The following is a 24,920-nucleotide window of genomic DNA, read 5'->3' on the forward strand; positions in this document are numbered from 1 at the left end:
CCATTTTTGCACTCCAGGACTTAGCACACGTGTTTGTCACAATGTTTGAAGTCCTGATTGATGTATGGAGCCCTGAGGTAGATGACATTACCCCTGTTTTTCCAGTGAGGAAACTGAAGTGCAGAGAGGTTCAAAAATGCCCAAGATATGTGGCTAATAAATGGCAGAGTAGGAACTCAAACCACGAGTTCCAAAGGATCTGCTCTTTTCTTTCCACCATGATGCCCCCTCCTGCCACCTCATGCCCTCTGGCTGGTTCAACTTGTCAGGTGAAAACCCCACTGTCTGTCCTTTGAGTCAATCCAGCCTGGAGCCCAACGTCTTCTTCCTTGTCTGAACTTCTCATTTGGCAGCAAGTCACCCCTTCAAGGCATATTCTTCTTATATCACTTGTTTGACTCTTCTACTATTATTCAGTTTTCCTTAGGGGTTTGTCTTTTTCTTATGCAGTCCATAAACATCTTGAAGGAAGGAGTAATTTATTCATTCTTCACTAAACTGTGCCCAGCATTATCTGGAATAAATAAATATCTGCAGGGAGAATGATTTTAGCGGCAGAGTTCTGGTCAAAACATAACCTCCCAGGGCTTATTGGTACTAGGAAACTAGCAAACAATTTTAATTTTTATCTGAAAACATTCTCATCAAAAACACCTAATTAAATGACTTTTTTACTGCCCTCCCCCCACACACTGAGGGGCTAACTACCTAAGATAAGTTAAATCCAGATCTCTTTTTCTAGAAACTTAGCATCTTGAGCACATGTGTAGCTGGGCTGTTGCAACACTGGATTTGGGTCAAAGGTGGAATCTAAATTCAAATTTGCCTCTTCCATTCTAACTGGAATCTGTTGGTTCCCAGGCCAGATACAGGATTCTGCTCCAACAAGCTGCGACACGGGTGGACCTGGGAATACGTAGCTGGCTTCCCTGCCAGATGCATTTACATCCGGATTTGTTTTGCCTTCCTCTTACGGCTGCCCTCCAGGGAGCCACGCCTGGCACAGGTACGCACATAGTCAGGTTAAGATCCAAAGCGCTCAGCCCCCAACATCCTCCCACAGTGTAGACAGCACCAGTCCTCAGGGGAAGCAGGCCAAGGCTGCCAGGGGCAAGTGTGGTGTGGGAGGGTGTCAGCTGCCATCCTGACAGGCTCTGGCCTCTCCAATCATATAGTTCATGAACATGTATTGGACACTTCTTGTTTGCCAGACACTGGGGATACAGTGACAAATAGGGCATTTGGGAGGTGCTAGTCTAACACGTATCCATTGTAAACAAACAATTGGATACACGTTAGATTAGAAGTGTGTGTGAGACAGTGAAAAAAGAACAGACTCTGTATAATTTCAGTACCTTTAGATCATGACATTTTTGCACCCTGTTTTATGTCCCTGGATATGTTCTGGTGTCCCTAGCTTATAGTCTATGGGAACTTGATTAGAATTTGTATCCTACTGTGGTGTGAAAATTGTATAAATCTTAATTATGTTGAATTGATTCATGGTGCTCTTCAGGTCTATTATATCCTTCTATTTTTCTGTATATTCACTACTTTTTGAGAGTTTGATATTGAAACTCCAACTAAGAATCTTAAGTTACCTACTTAAAAAGTGATTGTAATATATAGTGGAACTGTTAAAAAAAAAAGAAAAGAAAAGAAAAAGAGAGAGAGAGAGAGAAGTGTGAGAAACCTCAAGAACAAACACACAGGGAATATAGCACAGAATTCTGCCCCAGGAGGCTGGGAAAATCTTCGTTGGTTAGGTGATTCTCAAAATGTCTTGAAGGAGAAGTTGTTCCTGGTTGGGTGAGGCAGGATGAGGGCTCCAGGCCAAGGAACAACATGCACAATAGCATAGAGGGGAGAAGGAATGTAGGCAATGCACCTCGTTAATAACACTGGGTGGGATTGAGCCAAGATGAGAATATGAAGGTCCTCTTCGACTTAAGGACTCCATCCTATGGATGATGGGAGAATGTGGAAGGATTTCAGACGGTGAGGAGCTGTAACACAGATTTCAAAATATCTATGTAATGACAATGAGGGTTTCCCCGGTGGCTCAGACGGTAAAGAATCTACCTCCATGCGGAAGACCTGGGTTCAATCCCTGGGTTGGGAAGATCCCCAGGAGAAGGGAATGGCAACCCACTCCAGTGTTCTTGCCTGGAGAATTCCATGGACGGAGGAACAAGCGGGGGCTACGGTCCTCAGGGTTGTGAAGAGTCAGACAGGACTTAGCATCTACACGTGCACTTTCAGTGACCATGTGAGGGCAGGACGGGAGGAGGCAGAGCCTGAAGCAGGGGGACCAGTGATCACAGGCGTCCAGGTCACACCACCCTGTCTGTGTCAGGAGAGATAAGAGGGGCGGTGTGGCCTTAGCTGATGGGACTGATGAATCCTCGCTAGTGACAGATGGGCTGTGGTGGTTTGTTGGGGGGAGACTAGGACATGCCCAGTCTCGGCATGGGGAGATGGGAATGGTGGCCCCATTCACCAAAATCAGGAATGCATGGTGGAGGTCAGGGAAGAAGGTCAGGGTAGTGGGTGAGTTAAATTTTGACCACATCTAACTTGCATGTGGGACCTCCAAGCAGAGCTGCCTAGTAAGTGGTTGGTATTTGGGACTCCGAGCTCCCGGAAAAGGCTGGTTTCTGATGGTAGAGGCTGGATCAGGCTTCCGTTTCTGCAGACATTCAATAAACATTGTTTTGAGAAGCTAATTAATGATTACAGGGCACTGGGAAAATAGAATGATGTTGCAATGTAAATGTGGATGCTCTTACAGTAATAGACTGATGGTTGCAGAAAAGCTCAGGCTAAATAACACTAATTTTTTCCAGCTATAAATAGACCTTCTTCTGCAGTCAGGGTTTTCAATGGCACAGTGAAAATAGACGCAGCAGTGGAAGCTAGGAAGAGGGGCAGAGACATCTTGTTTACAGGGTACAAATGGTAGCAAAGTCCAGCCACAGTGGAAAGGTAGGGGTCTGACTTGGTGCCAGAGTTTAGAGTCTAATATTCTGGGTTCAAATATCGATTCCTCAACGAATTGGCTAGGTGTCTGTAATCGATTATCAGATGTGTAATAGATGTTTGATAACTACTTTTAGAGATACAGTCACAGTTTTAAGCTCCTTCAAACCTCAGAAAAACCTCACAGTATGTCCTTTATTAAACTTCCTTTGGAAACTAGTAAACTGAACACAGAGCGTTTAAGTGATTTGTCCAAGGCCACTCAGCTAAAAAGTGGCATTTCCAAGATTTGAACCCAGACAGTCTGGCCCAACTAGCGCCACCTGGGAAGCCCCAGAATCCTTTTAAAAAGAGGCAGTTAATTACTGTGTTATGTAACTACTTTCCATGTAAAAAAGTAAAAATAAAGGAAACATCACTTTGCAGAGCTTTTGGTTTATCACTGCATGGATTTGGTAAAGGGCAAATCACGTAATTTACATTAAGGCCTAAATCACAGGTGGACATTTTCACTGTGTTCTCCCATAATTGATCCTTCAAGGAAGCAGTGTTCAACGATTTGTTCCAGATCTTCTTTCCACAAAAAGCTAAGGGAGTTCCTATAATTGTGTGACTTTGTATTTGCAGACCATGGCAGGCTCCCTGAGCAGCATTACCATTCAGCAAGAGATCTGTTCAATTCAGGGTAATCTTATCGAGGGCTTTCCAGATGACTCCGTGGTAAAGAATCTGCCTGTCGATGCAGGAGATGCAGGAGACCTGAGTTCGATCCCTGGGTCGGGAAGATCCCCTGGAGAAGGGAATGCCAACCCACTCCAGTATTCTTGCCTGGGAAACCCCATGGACAGAGGAGCCTGGCAGGCTATAGTCCATGGGGTCACAGAGTCCAGCATGACTGAGTGACTAAATAACAACAATTATAATGATCACGGGGCTCATGAGTCAGAGAGACTTTGGTTCCATCCTGACTCTGCCTGGTTGTATTACTTAAAACTCTTTAAGCCTGCTTCCTCGTCTGTTCATGGGATGATATTAATTAACTACATAGGCCCATGAGGGTTACAGACTGTGGTACAGAGTTCATGATCCAGAGTAAGAGTCATTAATGGCACTAAGACACAACTAGATATGTGAAAAGGGGAAAACGCATTCTAGGAAAAAGGAACTGCAGAAGTCTTGCTTTGGCAAGGACCTCGGAGTGGCTGAAACACTAAAAGAATCAACAGGAGACTGTCTTGTAAATTTATTAAGCCATTAGCATTCTATTAATTCTTCAACAGTCAGCATTTCTCTCTCTATAGGATGTATATAACTATTAAAACAAAACTCATGATTTTAAGAAAATAATTTCCCTCAAACATTTGAATGCTGATTGCGAGCCTAAATTAATAAATTCTTTCATCCATTTAATTAAAATCACAACGTGAGCACACTGGATTTTCATAGATGCGTCAGAAATCTTAAAAAACTGACAAGATGCACACTGAAGTTGCAGTGGTTACAGAAATTATCATGTAAAATGTATTTTAAAATTGCTACTATCATGGATTTAAGTTGGTTGTTCCTCATATCCCTTGTTAGCTGTATTTTAATTCTTATTTTTATTTTATACCTTCCTGGAATTTCTATTTCTATATCAATTTATAGCAACAATAATCATACACACCACCCCCACCACGCCAAAAAATTTCAGTCGCGCCAAAGTTGCAGATTTTGAATTATCAAATGATTGGTTCTTAGTGAGGAAACCATACCTAGCAATTCAAGCCTGCACAATTAGTCTTTAGGTTGAAACTTTTAAAAACAATCAAGTCTCATTTTTGATGTCACAGAACTTTAACGTCCCTTTTAACTTCTAGTAGATTTTGAGTTTTGAAAACCAAAAGAAGCATGGGTTCTTAATTAAAATGTTCATAGTCTGGTACACCGTCAGGGAAGGAGAGGATGGGATGAACTGAAAGGGCAGCACTGAAACATATATATCGCCATATGTAAAATAGTTAATGGGAAGTTTCTGTTTAACACAGGAAGCTCAACCTCGTGTGCTGTGACAACTCAGAGATGGGGTGGGATGGGGTGGGCGAGGGGGTGGGTGGTTCAAGAGAGAGGGGTGTATGTATACTTATGGCTGACTCACATTCCTGTAAGGCAGAAGCCGACATAAAGCAATTATCCTCCAATTAAAAATTAATTTTAAAAAGTCCCTCAATTCAACCATCATAGTATATTGGTCTGATCTGTTACTAATTGCCAGCTTGCATGTGCTTTATTAATACCTCATATGATGGTAGTGTCATCTAGAACCTCACTACTCAAAGTGTGGCCCATGGACCAGCAGCATTAGCGTCATGTGGACAAAGAATCTTCACTTCAGACCAGCAGGCTCACAACCTGCATTATAACAAGACATCAATCTACCCTGTAATTTGATTGCACTTTAACACTGAGAAGCACTAATATAAAAAAATTCATCTGCTTGGAGATGGCGGGTCATCTGCAGTTGGCACTCCTCTTCTGGCCGTGCAATTCATTTATCCTCTTGGCACCCACTCTTGCTCCCCCTCTTTTCTTAGCCTGAGATTTCATTTTAACTGCTGAGATTTTCTGCGACACTGGCCAAGAGAAGCAGGTCTGGGACTGAATCCAAGGAATCCAGTACTGGAAGGAGTAGATGAGGTCGAGTTGTCCAGAAATCTAGGGAAAAAAACCAAGAGAGTGTGACTGTCATGGAAACCCAAAGTGGAGACCTTTCAAGGTTCTCTAGTCAGGTTCTCTTATCACACTGATGAGCACATAGTAAGTCCTCCATAAGCATCAGCCGTTGTTCCTGTGATTATTAATAGTAGTAATTAAAAAATGAAGAACAGATGTTGTGTTGCACAAGCTGGGGAAACCCAAGAGGCATCAGTACAGAGATTTCTCATAAGAGTAATATTCCTGGACCCTTTGAGAAAGGATTTATGATCCCTCCAGGGTATTGAATGAAGAAGAGTTGATTTGTAGAATAAACTCAGAAAAAAAAATTAAGGTCAGAGGAAATAGTCTGTTCACTGGTGTGTTTACATTCCTTTCTGAGGGCAGGATGAGTGGTGTGAAGGAAGAGGGTGATAACACATCTAAGTACACTGATTTTTGCAGAAGGGCACAACTTTTCCTCCACTGTGTAATCTGGACCCTGACCTTGAATTCTGTTTTCAAAATGTCCTGCCCCAAAGAAATGAGAGATCTAGTCCTACAAATCCAATGAAGAGTTAGTTCCCCTGAGACCTGAGAGTGCTCTGTTAAAAATTAATCTGGCTAAGAAATGCGGACAGAATAACACAGGAACGTTCTAGAAAGTATATTGATTAGGACACACTAACTCTGGTAATAATCTGCTTCATAGCTTAAATCTGTTGGTAGGTTGTATTATCATAAGCATTTAGCTATTAGCCAGGAATCCTAGGTAAACCGATGGGTCTCTGTAGATTTTGTATCTGATGCTGTTGCATTTCAAGCTGTGTGTGTGTGTGTGCGTGTGTGTGTGTGCGCGCGCGCGTGTGTGCATTCGTGCGCCATCTCTTTAAAGTTGGCTGAAAACCAGATTTCACTTGTGACGTTCTCTTTAATGCCCTGTGTGGGGATCTGCGGGGAGTTGACAGCGACACCTGGTGGCCGATACGGTAAAGTACGCTGGCTTTGTTAGAATAGAAAGGATTTGAATTGTGTCTAAAATTTGGTTTTTGATCGAGAATTCTTCATTCCAGTTCTTTTTGTAGAATTGCAGTTACATATTTTAAAAATAGCCTTTGATTCTTTTAGATTATTTTTATATCCTCCAGCCTTTCTTTCCTAAAGAAGCCATCAATCAGGTGGATTGACTAGCACCATAGCTGGGCTAGGAAGGACAGGACTAGGCCGAGGCAAATGCAAATTTAAGGAGGTGCCAGAAACATCAGTAATGAATATAGATCACGTTCTAATGCAATTAATTTAAAAAGTCAAAATTAATGCAAAGAATTCATTATAAACAAAAATACTAACATTTTAAATCCAGGAATCAGTATTACTGATTTTCCCTTTTTTATCTCAGGCTCCAATATGGCTCCAAAGGCCCTGAAAAGAGCCAACAAACTCGATGGCCTGGCCCCTGCCCGGGTCCACGCACGTTCAATGAATGCATGGCAGCCGCCCCACCTCCACGCGTGGTTTCCTGGTCCCTCCTGGGTCTCTTCCCGTGTCCTCTCATTCTGGCCAAGGCTAAGGAGCCTAGGTCAAGGGCAGTGATCGAGAAGAAGGAAAAACAGAGAACAGAAAACTTAAAGGTGGCCCTGGGGGAAAAGTTGGGAATGGAATCTTCCATTTCCCCTGTTTTCCTTTAGAGCACCCTCCTTCCTCCAGGTTCTTCCCGAACCTGCTTCTCAGGAATGGGGCCTCACTCACACCTAGCTGCTCTCCGCTGAGTGGGCCTGAGGTAGAGGAGGGCATTGTTCCGGTGAGAAAGTCCCTTCTTGCTTCTTTTCTGCTTTAACACGCTCGCTTTGTTCCCCTGTGGCCGGGACCAGGGCAGGGCATGGGGCAGGGGGAGGTGAAGGTCTGGGACTCAGGCTGTGCTGGGGTGCACGTCTGTGGGAGACGTTGGAAGCGAGTCCATCTCAAGTGGCCTGCAAGGGTGGGAGTTCGGTCCCCGCGTTTCCCCATTCCTCTTCGCCAGAACTGGCAATCCGGAAGTAGCCTGCTGGGTTCACAAGAGGAGAGGGTTCCCCTCCTGCATTCTCCTCATTTGCCTTTCACCTAACTCTGCCTGGTAATCAGACTGATGGTGACTGCAAATAGCAGGAAAAGATTGTGCAATTGGAACCGCAGAAGCCGCTGTGAAAAGAGGAAGTAAAGCGGGTGGGTTGAGAACTTACTGGGGTGAAAAAGGATCAGAAACTCAAGAACAAAGAAGAATTTCAAAAAAGCCCTGAGAAGCAAGTGACCCTGACAAGGAGGCCCAAATTGTCTCATGGATGGGGCTGCTCAACACATAACGAAGACAAACGCCAAGAATAAGAGGAAGCCAAGAGGTACTCACGCTATACAATTGTGCAAGGTGTTATGGCTTTCCAGTATAACCCCCCTGGGGATTTCGGGAAGAGGCACATGAGCCCTCTGACAAAGCACAGACATCAGAGCCGGCCCCAGCCCCCAGATCCCTCACTGGGACACACCTGATACCCTAGATCACGTATCAGCTGTTCTCCTGACCCAGAAAACTGCACAGCCCTTATCACCTGCTTGTGGCTCTTCATGAACCTGGCTCCTCTCTCAGCAAGGTAATGGGTCTCTTTTTACCAGTAGAGGTTTTGCTGACTGCTGGAGCCCATATGGTCAGCAGGGGAATCATACTGACATTTACCCACAACCTGCTATACACGAAGTATGTGTTTGGCGCTTTATCTGTTTTGTCTTTAATCATCACAATAAACCTTTTAAGTAAATATTATAATTATCATTTTTACAAATGACAAAGTGAGTGAAGTGAAAGTCGCTCAGTCGTGTCCGACTCTTTGAGACCCCATGGACTATACAGTCCGTGGAATTCTCTAGACCAGAATACTGGAGTGGGTAACCTTTCCCATCTCCAGGGGATCTTCCCAACCCAGGGATCGAACTCAGATCTCTGAGACTCAAAGAAATTATGTGACGTGCTCATGCTCACATAAATAATAAATGATGGTCCCAGAATTTGAACCTGGGCCACAGGACCGCTACTCTGTCTTTATGTTCTTTCTGTTGCATTAGGTCAGCAGAAACATGGGGAGATGGCTCCCCACCCTCCTCCAGCATCCATGGCAGACACTGCTAATGATATCGGTGGTTGTTCCCTTCGATCTAGGACTATATACAAGGCACAGTCTACATACAAAGAAGTGGAAGTTATGATCCATGTTATCAAGGAGTTTCCTTTGACACAGGCTAAAATATAATGCAGCTGCAGACTGGCAATATAAGGCCGTGAATAACACTCCAACCTTGAGTGCTAAAGAGATTCTGGCAAGCTTATGAATCATAGGAAATATATCCAGTGTCCTTTGTCTGAAAGCTGGCCTTTTCCCTGCATTCTAATTCCTTGGATTTCTTTTCTCAGCCTAGATATTACTCATTTATTCAATCAATAGATACCTTCTCTGGGTCTAAGACTACAGCACAGAACGAGGACAAGTCCCTATGCTCAGGGAACTTAATTTCCTGTAGGAAGACAGACAATAAACAAGCAAGCACTCAGATGCAGCCGTAAGTGGGATGAGACTGTGAAGCAGGGGAGATGGGCAGATGTGAGCGGAATGCTGCTCTAGGTAAGGTCATCTGGGAAGGGCCTTCTGATAAGGTGGCATTCTAACTGAACCAAGAGGGAGGAGAGAGAGGGAGCCAAGAAGATACACCAAGGGTCTTGCAGGCAGAAGGAACAGGAGGAACAAAGGCCTGTTTGTGGGATGGCCAAGACCAGCCTGGCTGGAGTGCAGTCAGTGAAGGGAGAGTGTTAGAGGTAGAAAGACAGGGCCTTGTAGTTGCCGGTAAGGATTTGGGCTTTTACTCTGAGCAAAACAAGAATCCACTGGGGAGAGCTGAGTGGAGGGGTGGCAGGGTCAGACGGGCACTTTAAAATGCTCACCTGGGGTGTGGTGCCAGGACCATGTGGACATAAGTAGCCCCCTCTGCCTGTTTTCTAGGAGGTCCTCTTTCCTTCCCTCTGGAATCCCTTTTGTTCTGATTTCACCTGCATTTCCCCAAGCCAAATGGATGTGGGCACAGCTGAGGGGCGGTGGGGTCACCATCCTTGAAACAGAGTAGGGATCTGGGGGGCTACTTAGTGAAGCTGCTGGAGTCCTGCCTCCGGGGTGTCTCTGTCTCATTCCTGGGGACCCAAGAGGGTCTCACGTGTACTCCTGGAACATTCCTCTGCTGCTCACTGATCTCAGCCCCTAGCCTGGCTGTTGCCGCGGATTCTAGCACCACTGCATATGTCAGCCGTATCTGGGGACTCTGATTCCCTGCCAGAGTAATCCTACGGTCACTACGTGGAAGTGAGGAGAACTGTCAAGCCTCCAGACATCAGACAGGACTGATGTGGGCTCTCCGGTTTCCATGTGTTTCTGTTCAGTGGAAAGTCTCCTTTTATGTGGGAGAGCTCCCTCTCTCTAGGAATCTGGTACAGGACCCCTGGGAGGCTGCGCTGGAAGACAGGTGGGATCTGATGGAACTGGCTGAGCTGCATCCAGTGTCAAGTCCAGACTCACCAGGCATCTGCCCACATCATGCTTGTGCCTTGGGACTCTTTTCCCCGCAGGCTATGATCCGTCTTCATCTGGAATGCTGACCCCTACTGCAGTTTGTCTGAGCCTGGTTAAGTGGATTTAAGGGTTCGATGACATATATTAAGATCCAGCAAACTCTGACCAGCCACCTGTTTTTGTAAATAAAGTTTTATTGGAACAAAGCCATGCCCATTCATTCACATATTGCCTTTGGCTGCTTTTAAAACATAACAGCAGAGAGGAGTGGTTGCTAGAGAGACCATATGGCCTGCAAAGCTGAAAATATTTACTATCTGGCCCTTTATCTAAAGAGTCTGCCAACCTCAGTGATAGATTTAGATCTGCTAACTGTCACAGAGCAGAAAGGAAGAGTAAGGGCTTCCCTGGTGGCTCAGTGGTAAAGAATCTGCCTGCTAATGCAGGGGACATAGATTCTATCTCGGGTCCAGGAAGATACCAGACGCCTTGGGACAACTAACCCGGTGTGCCACAACTACTGAGCCAGAGCCCTGGAGCCTGGGAGCCACAACAAGAGGAAACCCCTGCAATGAGAAGCCCAGGCACCTCGATGAAGAGAAGCCCCTGCTTACTGAGACTAGACGGAGCTCCTGCAAAGCAGCGAAGACCCAGCGCAACCAAAAAAAGACAACAGATAAACAGTGGGTGAGTAAAGAAATGCTTAAAAAGAGATGAAAAGCCTGCTACAAAAGCTTGTACATAATGAAAGCCACAGTGGATTGACAATAGTGCTAATATTGCAATGAGAAAAGGAAGAAACAAGGCAATGGAAGCATTCCTATTCTCCCGCTCATAGTGCTTGTCAGATAAAATAATTATTCTCTAATCAGGTCTGTCAAGAAGTTGGAAGACAGAGAAAGAGGAAGAAGGGCAGGGGGCGGGGAGACGGGAGAGAAATGAGTAGATGATAGGTAAATTGTGGCTAGAGTCTACGTGTTCAGTTTTGTTGAAATGCTGCAGTTGCATTTTTCCCTTTTCATCATCACTTGTTTAGTCCTTTTCATGGTTAAGCACTGTTATTAGGGGGTTACCAAGTCAAATTTGGGTCCTCTCACCCAGCTCAAAGCAGAGCCAATCTTCTGACACCACGTTGTGCTAAAGAAAAGTGTAGTATTCATTTCAAAGTGTCAAACAAGGAGAATGGGTGGATAATGCTCAAAGACCTAAATTCCCCAGTGGCTTTCAGGGAAGGACTTTTAAAAACATCATTAGAGGTGAGCAGCTCAGGAACATTCTTCTGACTGGTTGATGGTGAGGTAACAGAGTAGTCTTTCAGAAGTCAACATTATCAGCCTTCATTTAGTTCTCAAAACAAGAGAGGCAGATGCTACTATACTTGTCCTCATATTGTAGATGAAAAAACGGAGGCACAGAGTGGTTAAGGAATCCATCCAAAGTTAACACAACTAGGAGGTGCCAGGAAGGCTTGAATCCCAGCAGTCTGACTCCAGATTTATGTTCTTAAGATCTATACTGTTTTCTTGATTACTAAAAGAAACCAGAAAATGTTTAGAGAATATGGCCTCAGTAGGTAGTAATCCTTTTGGAATGATTTGACATCCTAGCTACCAACCCTTATCCCAAACTTTGCTGCATGGTAAAAGAATTTGGAGATTATTCCTTAAAAAAGAAAGAAAGAAAGAAACCTTGAATTTTTAATTTTGAGATACATGGTCAGATGAATCCATTAGAAAGTAGCATGAAATAAGGCCTCAGGCACAGAGGTCCATGGGGCATCTCTTGAGATTTCAATGCATTGGGAGGAGGCGTTGGTCAGCAGGTGACAGCTCTGGGCACCCAGGATAGTTCTCCTCCACCAAGAGCTCCAGGGAGGCTGAGGGGCTCTGACTTGGCTCTCCAAGGAAAGTTGTTGTCCTGTCCTGTCTGTGTCCTCTCTGGGTAGACCTGTCTTTTCATCTGTAAAACAAGGTAAGTCAGCTAGATGGTCTCCGTGAGTTTTTCAAGGGTTAAACATATTCTGATTCTAGACTTAAGGACATGGAGAAATTATTCATGCCATGTTAATTTGTAGGGGGGAAACTCTTTACAAAATATATTTGATTTTTGCAATTTTTATTTAAAAATACATGTAACAGAATGAAGTTATTTGTCCTCTTCACTCCTTTGATTTCTCCCCATCTCCCCTCTGTGCTACTGGGAAAGAGGGTGTTTTGGCAAAAGAATTCATGAGGATTCTCTGTCGAGGGGAACTCTATTTCAAAGAGGGGAAGCACTGCCAGCCTTCTCCCAGAATGGAGCCGGGAATGCCCTCAGAAGGCCTGACCTCATTGGACAAAGGGTTCTGACCAGTTTCAGCTAAAAAGGGTTGAGCAGGGACCCTGAAGGAGGGGGGAGTTAGGAAAGGATGAGAGGCCATTCAGGGTAGATCCTGCGTAAACTACAGTGCAACCCGGTGAGAACAGAAAAGGAGTATTTAGAGCACCCTTGGTACTTCTTTGTGCTCTTGATCTGCATGGGTGAGCTTTCCTATTGACCTGGGTCATTCCTGGTCTCATGGGATATGACAATACAGTTCCATGAGTGTTTAAAAAAACAGCCACAGCATGAACCCTGTCTCTGCCTGGATGGATTCTTCTGAGCAACCTTTCTTTTCCTTCATTGTGTTTCTCTATACTTTCTAACTTGCTGCACCAGACATATGTTGCTTATATAATAAAAATTGTGCTTAAAGCTATTAAGATCGTATCAAATGTCTCTAGTATCCTAATACATATTTTGGGAACAGACAAGTCCCCTGAAATTTGTCCATAGAAGAGGATTTGGCTCATAGCCAAATCTGAAAATGATTTCAGAGCCAAATCAGCTCTGAAATGGCTGAACTACTTTATTTGGCAAGGAATGCTGCTTTTCAATACCTTAGCCACCTGATGCAAAGAGCCAACTCACTGGAAAAGACCCTGAAGCTGGGAAAGACTGAGGGTAAGAAAAGAGGGCGACAGAGGATGAGATGGTTGGATGGCATCACTAACTCAATGGACATGAGTTCGAGCAAACTCAGGGATATAGTGAAGGATAGGGAAGCCTGGTGTGCTGCAGTTCACGGGGTCACAAAGAGTCAGACATGACTTTACTAATGAATAACAACAAGCTGCTTCTCAAAAGATGCAGATATTGGAAGGATTTGTGCTCTCTAGAAATTTTCTGAATTGTAGGTCCCTGGCCAGGGCCAGGATATACTCCCTCAGATGGTTCTATCACACAAACTATGGTGAAATGCTGTTCGGAATTTCTACCCATGATCCAGGAAAGGTAACTGCTGGCCTGAATATCATGAACTTACCAACTTAAATAGTTTTGTGCTCTGTGAACCTGAATTAATATGCTAACAGATGTGACCATTCCAAAGTTAATGGGCTCTCAGGGAATGGGATGTAGCCTGGAGGTTCCAGATTTCTGGATGGCTGTGGTTTATTCAGATTATCTTCGTTGCCTGAGAGTATGTTTTAGGAAGTCAGTCTGAATTATGTCTGCTTGCTTTTTAGCCTTATTGAACTCTAAATGGTGAACTTAATGGATTACTTCTTCCACTAGTTTCTTACAAGTTATAGGACCACTATGTTAAAGACCTCTCTGTCACTCTCTCTGTAATTTGGAGCTAATGGAAGCGTAGTCATTGGGTAAATATGTGTAGGTCCCTAGGAAAACACCTAGTGATTGTTTTTTTTTTTAGTTTAAAAATTTTCTTTCTTTCTTTATTTTTGACTGAACTGGGTCTTCTTTACTTTTCGTGGGCTTTCTCTAGTTGTGGTGAACAGGGATGACTTTTCTTTGTAGTGCACAGGCTTCTCATCGAAGTGACAGTTTTTAGAATGAATTTAAGAGGAGTTTGCTTTCTAGTTATTAACATCTTTGCCCTGAAAGGCAGAATCGCCCCCCTCAAAAGTATTGGCTTAGTGTGGTTTGTGTTAATATTGACAGATGAGCTTCAAGTTAGTCAGTTCAGTTGCTTAGTTGTGTCCGACTCCTTGCGACCCCATGGACTGCAGCACACCAGGACTTGCTGTCCATCACCAACTCCTGGAGTTTATTCAAACTCACGTCCATTGAGTCAGTGATGCCATCCAGCCATCTCATCCTCTGTCGTCCCCTTCTCCTCCTGCCTTCAATCTTTCTCAGCTTCAGGGTCTTTTCAAATGAGTCAGTTCTTCCCATCAGGTGGCCAAAGTATTGGAGTTCCAGCTTCAACAACAGTCCTTCCAATGAATATTCAGGACTGATTTCCTTTAGGGCTCTTACCATTTTTAAAAAGAATTCCAAGTGACCGACTGAATGAACTGAGTTAACGGAAAGCAATCAGGCTACCAAAGATGATTACTTTTGAGGCGGCTTACAAGCAGCTGGGTGCAGTAGCTAAGACCATCTGTTTGTTCACTGATCACTTACTCCCAGGGCCGTTCCCAGTGATGAGGCATCAAAGACATAAGATAGAGCATCTCTCCCCATGAGAAGAAGAGGCCGCATTAGCGTGGGGAGCACATTGAGCAGGGGTGGGTGGCCTGGATTCTGACTCTGGCCAAGTGCTGCTGGAGGCAAGCCACTCGAATCTCTAGACATCAGCTTCCTCATGCGAAAATGAGGCACTTGACTCCATTTCAAAAGGACCTTCAGCCTCTGAGATTCCAGAGTGGATGGTTTTTTCTAGAAGGGAGGGCTGTGCTTGGGCACCAGGAACTGTGTCATCTGATGAATGAGTCAGACTAAGGGCGTCAGGAAAGTTACATCTTCACAATCAACACAAGGGCACAGGCAATTAAGAAACACACTTAGCTGAGGGCTTGAGTGTCTGTTCCATTCGGAGGATATATTCCTGAAGAGGGACAGGGTGACTCATCAGATGGCTGTAACCTGATGAAGCAGACCTATCCAATTTCCTTGCTCTGATTCCAGGCAACCAATGATCTTAATTTAGTTTTCCCAGGCAGTTTCCCCAGGCAAGAGAAGGAACAGACTATGACAATTGGAAACGGACATTTTTTTGTGTGAGCAGAATTAGATCACATATGAGAAATGCCTGAAAGGATATAAAGTAGCATTCAAATGCTAAGCACCATTGGTTATGAATCATTCTTATACATTCTTAGCATTTGAACTTTTTTTTTAAGTGCTAGTAAACCGTGGATGACTTGGTAAATGCAGAAATTCTGTATCTGCAAAGCTGATCAGAGGTGAAAATGACTAGTATTTACATGAAAGTGAAAGTCGCTCAGGTGTGTCCGACTCTTAGCGCTTTATAATTTGCAAACGGTTTCTACATACAGTACCCCAGTAACTCGAGCAGAGAGGGATTATTTTCCCTGTCTCCAGTTCAGGAAAGCTGTGTAGAATGAGGGAGGGTTTGGACTAGCAGTCAAACCTAGGTCGTCTACTGCTAGTCCAAATCTCAGGACCGCTGCAGCTTGCGAAGGAAGTGAAGGCTCTGTTCCCACTACGGGTGCCCCCCAGCCACCTACGCGCATGCATGCGCACACGCAGACTCACGCAAGTTACCGAGCAAGGTGCGTGCTCGGTGGGACGACTGAAGGAGTGATGAGAAGCAGAGGCGGAGAAGAAACCCAAATGCCAGTCTGTTCAAAGATCATGGAACTGCTTCTCGTCCCCCCTTCAAAAGGCAGTCAAAGCGCATAGGGCCTTTCTGGATGGGCTACCCCAAGGATGGGTCAGTTCAGCTTTTCTTAGAGCCGGAACTCAGACTGAATCTACTCACTGCAGGTGTAGAAGATGCCTGGTCTGCATAGGTGGAATCTCAGGTGTGTTGGGCTCCCAGCTCTCTTCCCTTGAAAGATTGGTCTGGATGTTCCTAGTGAAGGTAGCTGGGGATTCTCAACTGGGGCAGCTCCCCCAGGGCAGCACTGCCTGACCTAACCCACCTGGGGCTCCTGGCACCTTACCTGCTGGAGCCGCTAGTCTCAGATTACTGATGGGCAGGGGACCTGGCAAGCCTGCTTTGTGCCTGGCAAGTCTGAACTCCCCATCTGCTGTGCGGAGACAGAAACACAGTGGCAGCCGTGTGCCCAGACCCTTCCCGTTGCTGGAGAAGCGGAAGACCGCACTGCCTCGCTGGGGACTTATAGAGACTCAGGGGGAGAGATGAACTGGCCCCATTCCTGCATCTCCTTTTGCTGGATCTACTTTGCTGCCTCCAGACTGAGAGGTAAGAGGCTGGTGGGTGTGCAATGGTCTTAGCTCAGGGGTCACTTCTTTGGTGGAACATTGGGTGGGCCAGGAAAAGAACAGATGCTCTAACTATAAGAAAGTATTTCGGCTTCTTACTGTCTCATGCTGATCCTGTAAGGCCTGCCAGAGAAATAACTCCACTTGACCCAGAGCTTGTCCCTAGCTGATGGTAGGTAGGTAGGATGGTAGGATGGTAGGTAGGGATGATAGACCTAATGCTAGTCCTTGGTCTGTTGCTTTTTGCCTTGAAATACACATAACACTGAAGCTTGATCCAGATCCCTCTTTTTGAGCAGCTGTAGAACCAGCAGATGGAAAATATGCTCAGAAGTTGTTTAATGACCTTTTTGAAGACTACTCTAATGCTCTTCGTCCAGTAGAGGACACAGATAAAGTCTTGAACGTCACACTCCAGATTACACTTTCTCAGATTAAGGATATGGTGAGTAACATAGTGTTGATGCTTCTGAATGGTTAGAATGAAACTAACAGTGCTTTCTAAAGGGAATGTCTTACCTGGGAATTTGAGAGAAAATGAGAACAGACAGCTCTGTGTGCAAGCTGGTGGGAGAAGGGAATTGCAGGGGATGAACGCTTTCTACAAAATCAATTTTACTAAATTACCTAAACCTTTCCGTGAACATTAACAGTCTTAGAACATCTGAAGAAAGTTGTTTACACATTACATGTTCCATTTCTATGAAATGTGCAAAGTCAGCAAAACCATTAAGACAGAAAGAGGAGTTAGGTTGCCAGGAGCTGTGAGAATGATGGGGAAATAGTGATTGACTGCTTGATTGTCATAGGATTTCTCTTTTGGGATGACAAAATGTTCTGGAAGCAGAAAATGGGGATGTTGCATGACGTTATGAATAAACTGGAAACCACTGAATTGCACACTTTAAAATGGTTAAAGTGGTGAGGTTCATGCAATATGAATTTTATTCCAATTTTTAAAAGATGTTTTAAGATGACATACATTAATGCTCATATGTGTTTAGTTACACAGAGTTATGAAACTTCAAAACTTTTTCTTCTGTACATTGTTGATGTTTGCTGACTTTTTCATTAAAAAAAAAATTCATCAGTTGATCAGTTTTCATAAAAATTTTAGCAGTTGACCCATGCATCTGATGATTTAAATATTTGTCCACTTGATGTTCCAAACACTAAGCAAGCAGGAAAAATATGACCTTGGCAGTCAATCAGGGGGATAGACTCGAAAAAACTCTCACTTATTGGAAATGGATTAGTGCTCTTGGAATTCCTGTTTTGAAGACAGGTGTTTTACAGACAAAGTGTGTTTGATTGAGGTGTCTACTGGACAGTTCTATCTGGGTTAATTGTGCAGGATGAGAGAAACCAAATTCTGACTGTCTATTTGTGGATCCGCCAAACCTGGCATGATGCATATCTCACGTGGGATCGAGACCAATATGACGGGCTGGACTCCATCAGGATTCCCAGCGACCTGGTGTGGAGGCCGGATATCGTCCTTTATAACAAGTGAGTGCAAGCCAGTAGCTTCTCGGGGATGAATTTGTTGATTAAACGGAACGTAAACATAATGGGGCCTCCCTGGTGTCTCAGGTGGTAAAGAATCCACCTGTAATGGAGGAGACCCAGGCTTAATCCCTGGGTCGGGAAGACCCCTGGAGAAGGAAATGGCGATCCACTCCAGTACTCTTGCCTGGAAGATCCCATGGACCGAGGAGCCTGGCGGGCTACAGTCCCTGGGGTCACAAAGAGTCGGACATGATTTAGCAAGAAAACCACCACCAACCACCACCACCACCACCAAACATAATGGAAGAGGAGAGTTTGAAACATGCATGAAGTTAAGTCAATTCGTGTTCCTAGATCCTGAACTGATAGTTATAAAATCTCAGATAATAAAATAATAATGGTCATAAAAATCTTAGAGCTACGGTCTCCCTTTCAGGTGAGAAACTATATTGGAAGTCGTGTTAGTTTTCCAGGGCTACTGTAACAAAGTACTACAAACTGGGTGGTTTAAACCACAGGAACCATTGTCTCACAGTTTTGGGGGCTAGGTATAAGATAAAGGTATTGGCAAGGTTAGTTCCTTCTGAGGCTGTGAGGAGCATTCCATGTCTCTGCCCTAGATTCTTGGGTGGTTGCTGGCAATCTTTGTTCCCTTGACTTGTGGAAGCGTCACCCCAGTCTCTGCCTTCTTCTTCACATGGCATCGTGTTCCCTGTGTGTTGTCTGTGTCCATATTTCCCCTTGCATTGAAGACACTAGTCATGTTGAATTAGATGCCCACCCTACACCAATATGACCTCATCTTTTTCTAAAAATTAAAGATAATTTTATTGTGCTTTTCTTAACACCAAAAAAATTATAGATTTACAGTTTAAAGAAGATAAAGTTGTCTAAATTAAGGCACTAAGACAAGTAAAAATTACTCATAATCCCACAGAATATGACCTCTTCTTTTAAATACTTTTAACTACTAATTACATCTGCAATGACTCTGTTCCAAATAAGGTCGCATTCTGACATGCCAGGGGCTAGGATTCAACATATGAACTTTTTGCAGGTGCAATTCAGCCCATAACAGTGGTGCTTCCTTGTCTATGATCATGTATGGAAAATACATGATACTGTGAAGATTAGGGGGCTTACCAGGCAGTGCAGTGGTAAATCTGCCTGCCACTGCAGGAGATGCAAGAGACAGGGGTTCAATTCCTGGGTTGGGAAGTTCCCCTAGAGTAGGAAATGGCAACCTCCTCCAGCATTCTTGCCTGGAAAATTCCATGGACAGAGGAGCCTGGCGGGCTACAGTCTATGGGATCACAAAGAATCAGGCACAACCGAGCGACTGAATACATTAATATTGAATCATAATGGACCAGCTAGAAGCTGGCCCATGGATTTTGGACTTTATATAGAGTGGAAGATGAATTGGATCATAAGATCACCAGTTGGCCTTTTCCTGGTCTGAGAGCAAGGGGTCTTAGTGAGTGGGCAGGTAAGGCTTAAGTTTCTCAAATTGTAAAGTGTGCATGAATCACCTGAGGAGCCTGCTAAAATACAGATTCTCATTAAGCAGGTCTGGGGTAGAGCTGGACCTTCTGCATTTCTATGAGCTCCAGATGGTAGTGCTGCTGGCCCATGGACCGCACTTTGAGAATGAACCAGATCACTCTGTCACAACTCGGGGTCAGCTGCTCCACCTATTGTCAAAGGGGCTCTCTCTCTTTTTATCCTGGAACTCAAGTTTCTCAGAGTTAGGAAAATTTTGCTAATTTGCTACAATTTCTGCTCTTTGAGCAGAGCGAGATGAATGAGGAGCAATTGGAGAGGGGGACTCTCCTGGGAACTCAGCCTTCTATTGGGCGTGAGTTTCCCTTTAGGAAGCCACACTGGTCGGTTGCAGCCTATATTTTAGTCTTAGTCCCTACTCAGCTTGTCCAAGGGTCACAATCTTGTGAATCATACTTCCGATCCTGCTGACCATTCCCCACTCTGAGTGGCCAGAGGTATCTTCTGTATGCCTTTCTAAGCAAGATAACATCCAAGTGCTAAGTCTCTTTCAGTCATGTCTGACTCTGCAACCCCATGGGCTGTAACCCACCAGGTTCCTCTGTCCATGGGATTCTCCAGGCGAGAATACAGGAGTGCCTTGCCATTTCCTTCTCCAAGTACTGGTGCTTTATTACCATGGTTCACACCCTGCCCTCCCCCCCACACACGGCACACACACACATACATATACATAGAAGGCAAGAGAATGAGCTAGGATGTCCATCACTTCCTCCTGGAGAATAATCAGAGGATACACTTTACATAGAACACTTACAGCATTCTGTAAGTTCAGATTTCTCCCTGAAAAAAAACAGAATGCTGGTTCTCCTTTTCATCTTGCTTGATTGACGGAAGCAGTGACCTGCTCTTACTGAAAGGCTTCTTTGCGAGCTGGCATGGTGACCTAAGTTAAGCCTGCCCCAGACCTCCTTTATCAGAGAAGCCAGTTATGCACTCGTGAGCTCCCAGAAACCCCTGGTGGCTTAGGTAAATTTTGTCCCCACTCTCTATCCTTCCCCTCCCTGCCCGGATCACTGGCCTCTTTGAGATGTGTGAGTTCTGGTCCCCACACTTTTCCACACAGACCTTTCCTACTATACTGATTCATCAGTTCTTTTCTGTTCCTCTGGGTTAACTCTTTAGTCTTCTTTGCTCTCCTTTTATGGACAGTTCTGTTTTGAATCCTCTTTTCTCCTGTGTATTCTCCTTCTCAGTAACATCAGAGTTTTACTATCAATATGTAGAGGAAACCCTAAATGTAGCTGTGATTGGATGTCATTTGCATCCCTCTGAGCAGCTGAAACGAGAATGGAAGAGAGAGTATCAGGCAAAGGAGGGACCCCAGTGATAGCTGTTACCCTGACCCTGGTCCTTCTAACTGAATTCCTGGACCTGTAGAATCTTCTGATCTCGGATATAGTATCAGTACTTCTCGGAAACCGGTACCGAACCTTGTAGACCCCAGAGTGGGCTTCCTGAGCGGTGGTAGGGAGAATAAAGAGGTGTGTAAGACAGGTGATCCTGTTGTGTGTGATATAGAGTGGGCAGGAAGATGCTGAACATCTAGATTCGCCATTGGTGCCTGAGTCCACGGGTTAGATTATCTGGGGAGTGATCAGGATGGTGATGTGCCTGGAAGCTATTTCATGTGAGGAGCAGTTGAATTTATTGATGCTTAGTTAGAAAGAGAGAGGTCCTTAGAAAGACTTGATGGCTATCATAGGCAATCAAAGAGAAAATAAGGTGGAGGGAAAAGAGAAAATTCCTCCTGAAGACAAAACTCAAAACAATGAGTAGAAGTTAAAGGGTTTTAAAATTGCATTTTAATTCAATTAAAAGAAAAACTAATAATTTGAATGAGTTTTCCTAGAGGTAGTGAGCTCTATAACAATATAATGACTCAAGCGGATATTGGCTGTTAGCAGTTCAATAAAGGAATAAATAAACCGGGGCTCAAAGTTCCGGTGGGGTTGTTTAGTATAGGTCTGTGGCCAATATAATGGTTGATGTAAGAGACTGCAAGGATTTCTGACATTTTAAAATTAGGTAAAGAGTGGATTACAGAAATTTCAGATGTGTGTTTATTATGAGATAGTTTTAATGGTTGGATTTTAATGAACAGGTTTAACACTTGGATTTTAGACCTAATGAGAAATTGGGTACCCTGTTGAAATCAGATTTGTCTATAATTTAGCTTTAAGTTCTGCTTATGTAGCTTAGATGATGGAAAGGGTAGGAAAACTTTCAACTGAGATTGGATATACATGTGTCAAATTTGATCAAATTTTACACTTTAAATGTATGCAGTTTATTGTATGCGAATCAGTAAAACTCTTTCAAAAGAAAAAAAAAGATGAGATTGGTAGTAAATGAGGGAGAAGAGGAACAGGTTTGGAGAAAAAGGTATGGATTTATTTATTTTATTTATTTATTGTGAGACCTGTTCAGTTTGGGATGCCAAAGGACCATTCACATGGAGACGGCCAACAAAGAGATTGTAAAGGCAAGTTTAAAGCCTGGAAAGAAGGTCAGGGATAGAGCTATCAGAAGCCCTCTAAGCCCTTATAGAACTGCTCAAGGAGATCTGGAAGCATTGGTGGGCCTTAGGAAACCATTGCAAGTGCTGAGCTGTAAAATAATGTGATCAGAGAAACCAGGGAAATAAAACAAAGTACTGGTCATGAAGCAATTAATAGTAATGTCTTCAAACTCGTCCTGAGTAGGTGGGGTGATGTTTTCAGACGGTGGTCTCCTTTGCCCTCTGACTTCTGGTTGGGTTGGCCCAATGAGAAACATTGTGAGCAGCTGGAGGGAGAAAAGAGAGGAAGGTTGGGGCATGTATTCGCTTGCTCCCTTCCTATAGTTATTATCCTTGGCTGGCTGTGTCCTTTGACAGAAGGTATGTCTCCTCTTGGAGAAGGAAATGGCAACCCACTCCAGTATTCTTGACTGGAGAGTTCTGTGGGCAGAGGAGCCTGGTGGATTATAATCCACGGGGCTGCAAAGAGTTGGACACGACAGAACGACTGAGCACACAACTAAACTACAGCTGTCACTTGGACTTCATCAGCTTTTCCACTAATGTCCTGTTTTCTGTTTCAGGATCTAATCTAGCATATCACATTACATTTAGCCATAATATAATTTATAGGGAAAAAATTATAAGAAACACTCAGAAAAATATGCATTAAATATTAACAGAAATGTATCAGTTAAAGCAGAAAGCATTAAAAACTGACTTTGTCTACCTTGTCAAAAAAGGAATTTGTAGGAAAGACATGCTACAGCTCACTGAATTAAAGGAGAATAATCATTGATAAGGCCTTGGAAAGGACAGACTAGGACTACTCCATAGTTCAAGACAAGGGGCTATTGAATTTTTTAAAAAAATTTAATTAATTGATTTGTCTAGGAATCCATTACCAGATTGACTCTTTGGTCTTTGGGTCACTCTGCTTAACATTTAAACTCCAGGGAGTGTGAATCAGTTGGACCTAGCTCAGGTCATAAGCCAGCCCCCGGCCAGGGGAGCCTAGGGTATCTTGATCATCATTTCATCTGCCTTACAATGGTGGTGGAGAAAAAGTCATTCCCCAAAGCGAAATAGAAATTTTGTACCCCCCCCCAAATGCCAGCCGTAAATGTTGATAAAGCAAAAACAAGATATATCTAGAATAAATTTTTATCTTTTAGATTACAGATGAATAATTTTTTCCTCTGTGCTTTTCAGATGTTCTACAATAAGCATGTAAAATTCTTCCAACAGCAACAAAGAGCTACTTTAACATTCTTGTGCCCAAAGTTAACAGAATCATTTAGGCAGAGCCTCTCTGTCAGATGTTAGCCTCATTTACTTTTTGTCTGGGTGTTTGAATCCTTATACCTGGACCGAGAGAATGGCATCGGGAATGGAGAGGAAGGGATAATAGGCAGAGCTGCGTATTTCTTTCATTTTGGTTGCACTGGGCCGCGCGCGTGCTCTCTCCATTGCGGTGAGTGGGGTCTACTCTTCGCTGGGGTGCGCTGGCTTCTCACTGTGGTGGCTTCTGTTGCGGAACACGGGCTTAGTAGCCTCGTGGCTTGTGGGATCTTCCCGGTCCAGGGATCGAACATGTGTCCCCTGCGTTGGCAGATGGATTCTTAACCACTGGGCCACTAAGAAAGTCTGGCAGAGATGCTTTAAAGGACGAATCCAAGAGAACTCGGCCCTAACTAGTTATAGGAGATGGAGAAGAAGGGCAAATAAGAGTTGATTTTGGACTTTCAAGCCAGGGTGACAAGAATGGTGGTCCATTGCCAAAGACCCCGAAGTGATGGTGAGCTGTCTGGGTTAAAGAACTTGGTGAGTTGTCCTGGCAAGCAGCTCTTATTTTCCTCCTCTGACCTCCAGGGCTGATGATGAATCTTCTGAGCCCGTGAACACCAATGTGGTCCTGCGATATGATGGGCTGATCACCTGGGATGCACCAGCCATCACCAAAAGCTCCTGTGTGGTGGACGTCACCTACTTCCCCTTTGATAATCAGCAGTGCAACCTGACCTTTGGCTCCTGGACCTACAATGGCAATCAGGTGGACATATTCAACGCCCTGGACAGTGGAGACCTCTCCGACTTCATTGAAGACGTGGAGTGGGAGGTGCACGGCATGCCTGCTGTGAAGAACGTTATCTCCTACGGCTGCTGCTCTGAGCCTTACCCGGATGTGACGTTCACTCTCCTTCTGAAGAGGAGGTCCTCCTTCTACATCGTCAACCTCCTCATCCCATGCGTCCTCATATCTTTTCTGGCTCCCTTGAGTTTCTATCTCCCAGCAGCCTCTGGGGAAAAGGTCTCCCTGGGAGTCACTATACTGTTGGCCATGACTGTATTCCAGCTCATGGTGGCAGAGATCATGCCAGCCTCCGAAAACGTCCCTCTGATCGGTGAGTTCAAGTCTCTTACACTGCTGAGTCAGCTTTCTGGTGACTGCGGCTGTATCTGTGCCTTTAAACTCATAACAATTAAGTCAACTACAAACTCCACACAGGCTCCTGTGGTGTCTTCAGTTGGCATCTCTGAACAGGGCTATGGCTCTTCAAGACAAGGCTGGTCTCGAGGTCTCTAGGTTTACCCCAAAGAGGAGTGAGAGCCGTGTGGTTTAGAGCGGTGGTTCTTGAAGTATGATCCTGGGCCCACAGCATCAGCCTTGAGGTGGATATACAAATCCTCAGGGCCCACCCTAGACCTGCTGACCAGGGTGGGGGTGAAGCCTGCAAACTGTTTTCACAAGCTTTCTGGGTGATTCTGATGAGCTTTTTGTTCAAGTCAAAAAACCACTGGCTTTTAGGCTAAGACCCTGATTTTGAAGTCAAAGAAATCTGCATTCGAACTCTGACTTCACCATTCCTTCCTTGATC

General features: G+C 44.4%; 1 protein-coding gene across 10 annotated transcripts in view; it reads left to right on the forward strand.

Moving 5' to 3' along the window:
• Nucleotides 1-24,920, forward strand: part of CHRNA9 (cholinergic receptor nicotinic alpha 9 subunit) — a 125,335-nt gene that overhangs the window by 95,049 nt on the left and 5,366 nt on the right. For 7 of the 10 annotated variants that reach the window (XM_061164602.1, XM_061164603.1, XM_061164601.1 and 4 more), the window contains 5 exons: nt 862-1,006; nt 16,288-16,449; nt 16,769-16,914; nt 17,824-17,978; nt 23,914-24,446. In XM_061164602.1, the coding sequence (XP_061020585.1) occupies nt 937-1,006; nt 16,288-16,449; nt 16,769-16,914; nt 17,824-17,978; nt 23,914-24,446 (1,066 nt within the window). In that variant the 5' untranslated portion in view covers nt 862-936. Of the gene's footprint in view, nt 1-861; nt 1,007-7,054; nt 8,277-8,362; nt 10,923-16,287; nt 16,450-16,768; nt 16,915-17,823; nt 17,979-23,913; nt 24,447-24,920 lie in introns of those variants that run through there. The other 3 variants (XM_061164610.1, XM_061164609.1, XM_061164608.1) reach the window with 3 other exon arrangements.

This window comes from Dama dama, chromosome 17 (assembly GCF_033118175.1).
Source record: "Dama dama isolate Ldn47 chromosome 17, ASM3311817v1, whole genome shotgun sequence".
NCBI classification, from domain to species: domain Eukaryota; kingdom Metazoa; phylum Chordata; class Mammalia; order Artiodactyla; family Cervidae; genus Dama; species Dama dama.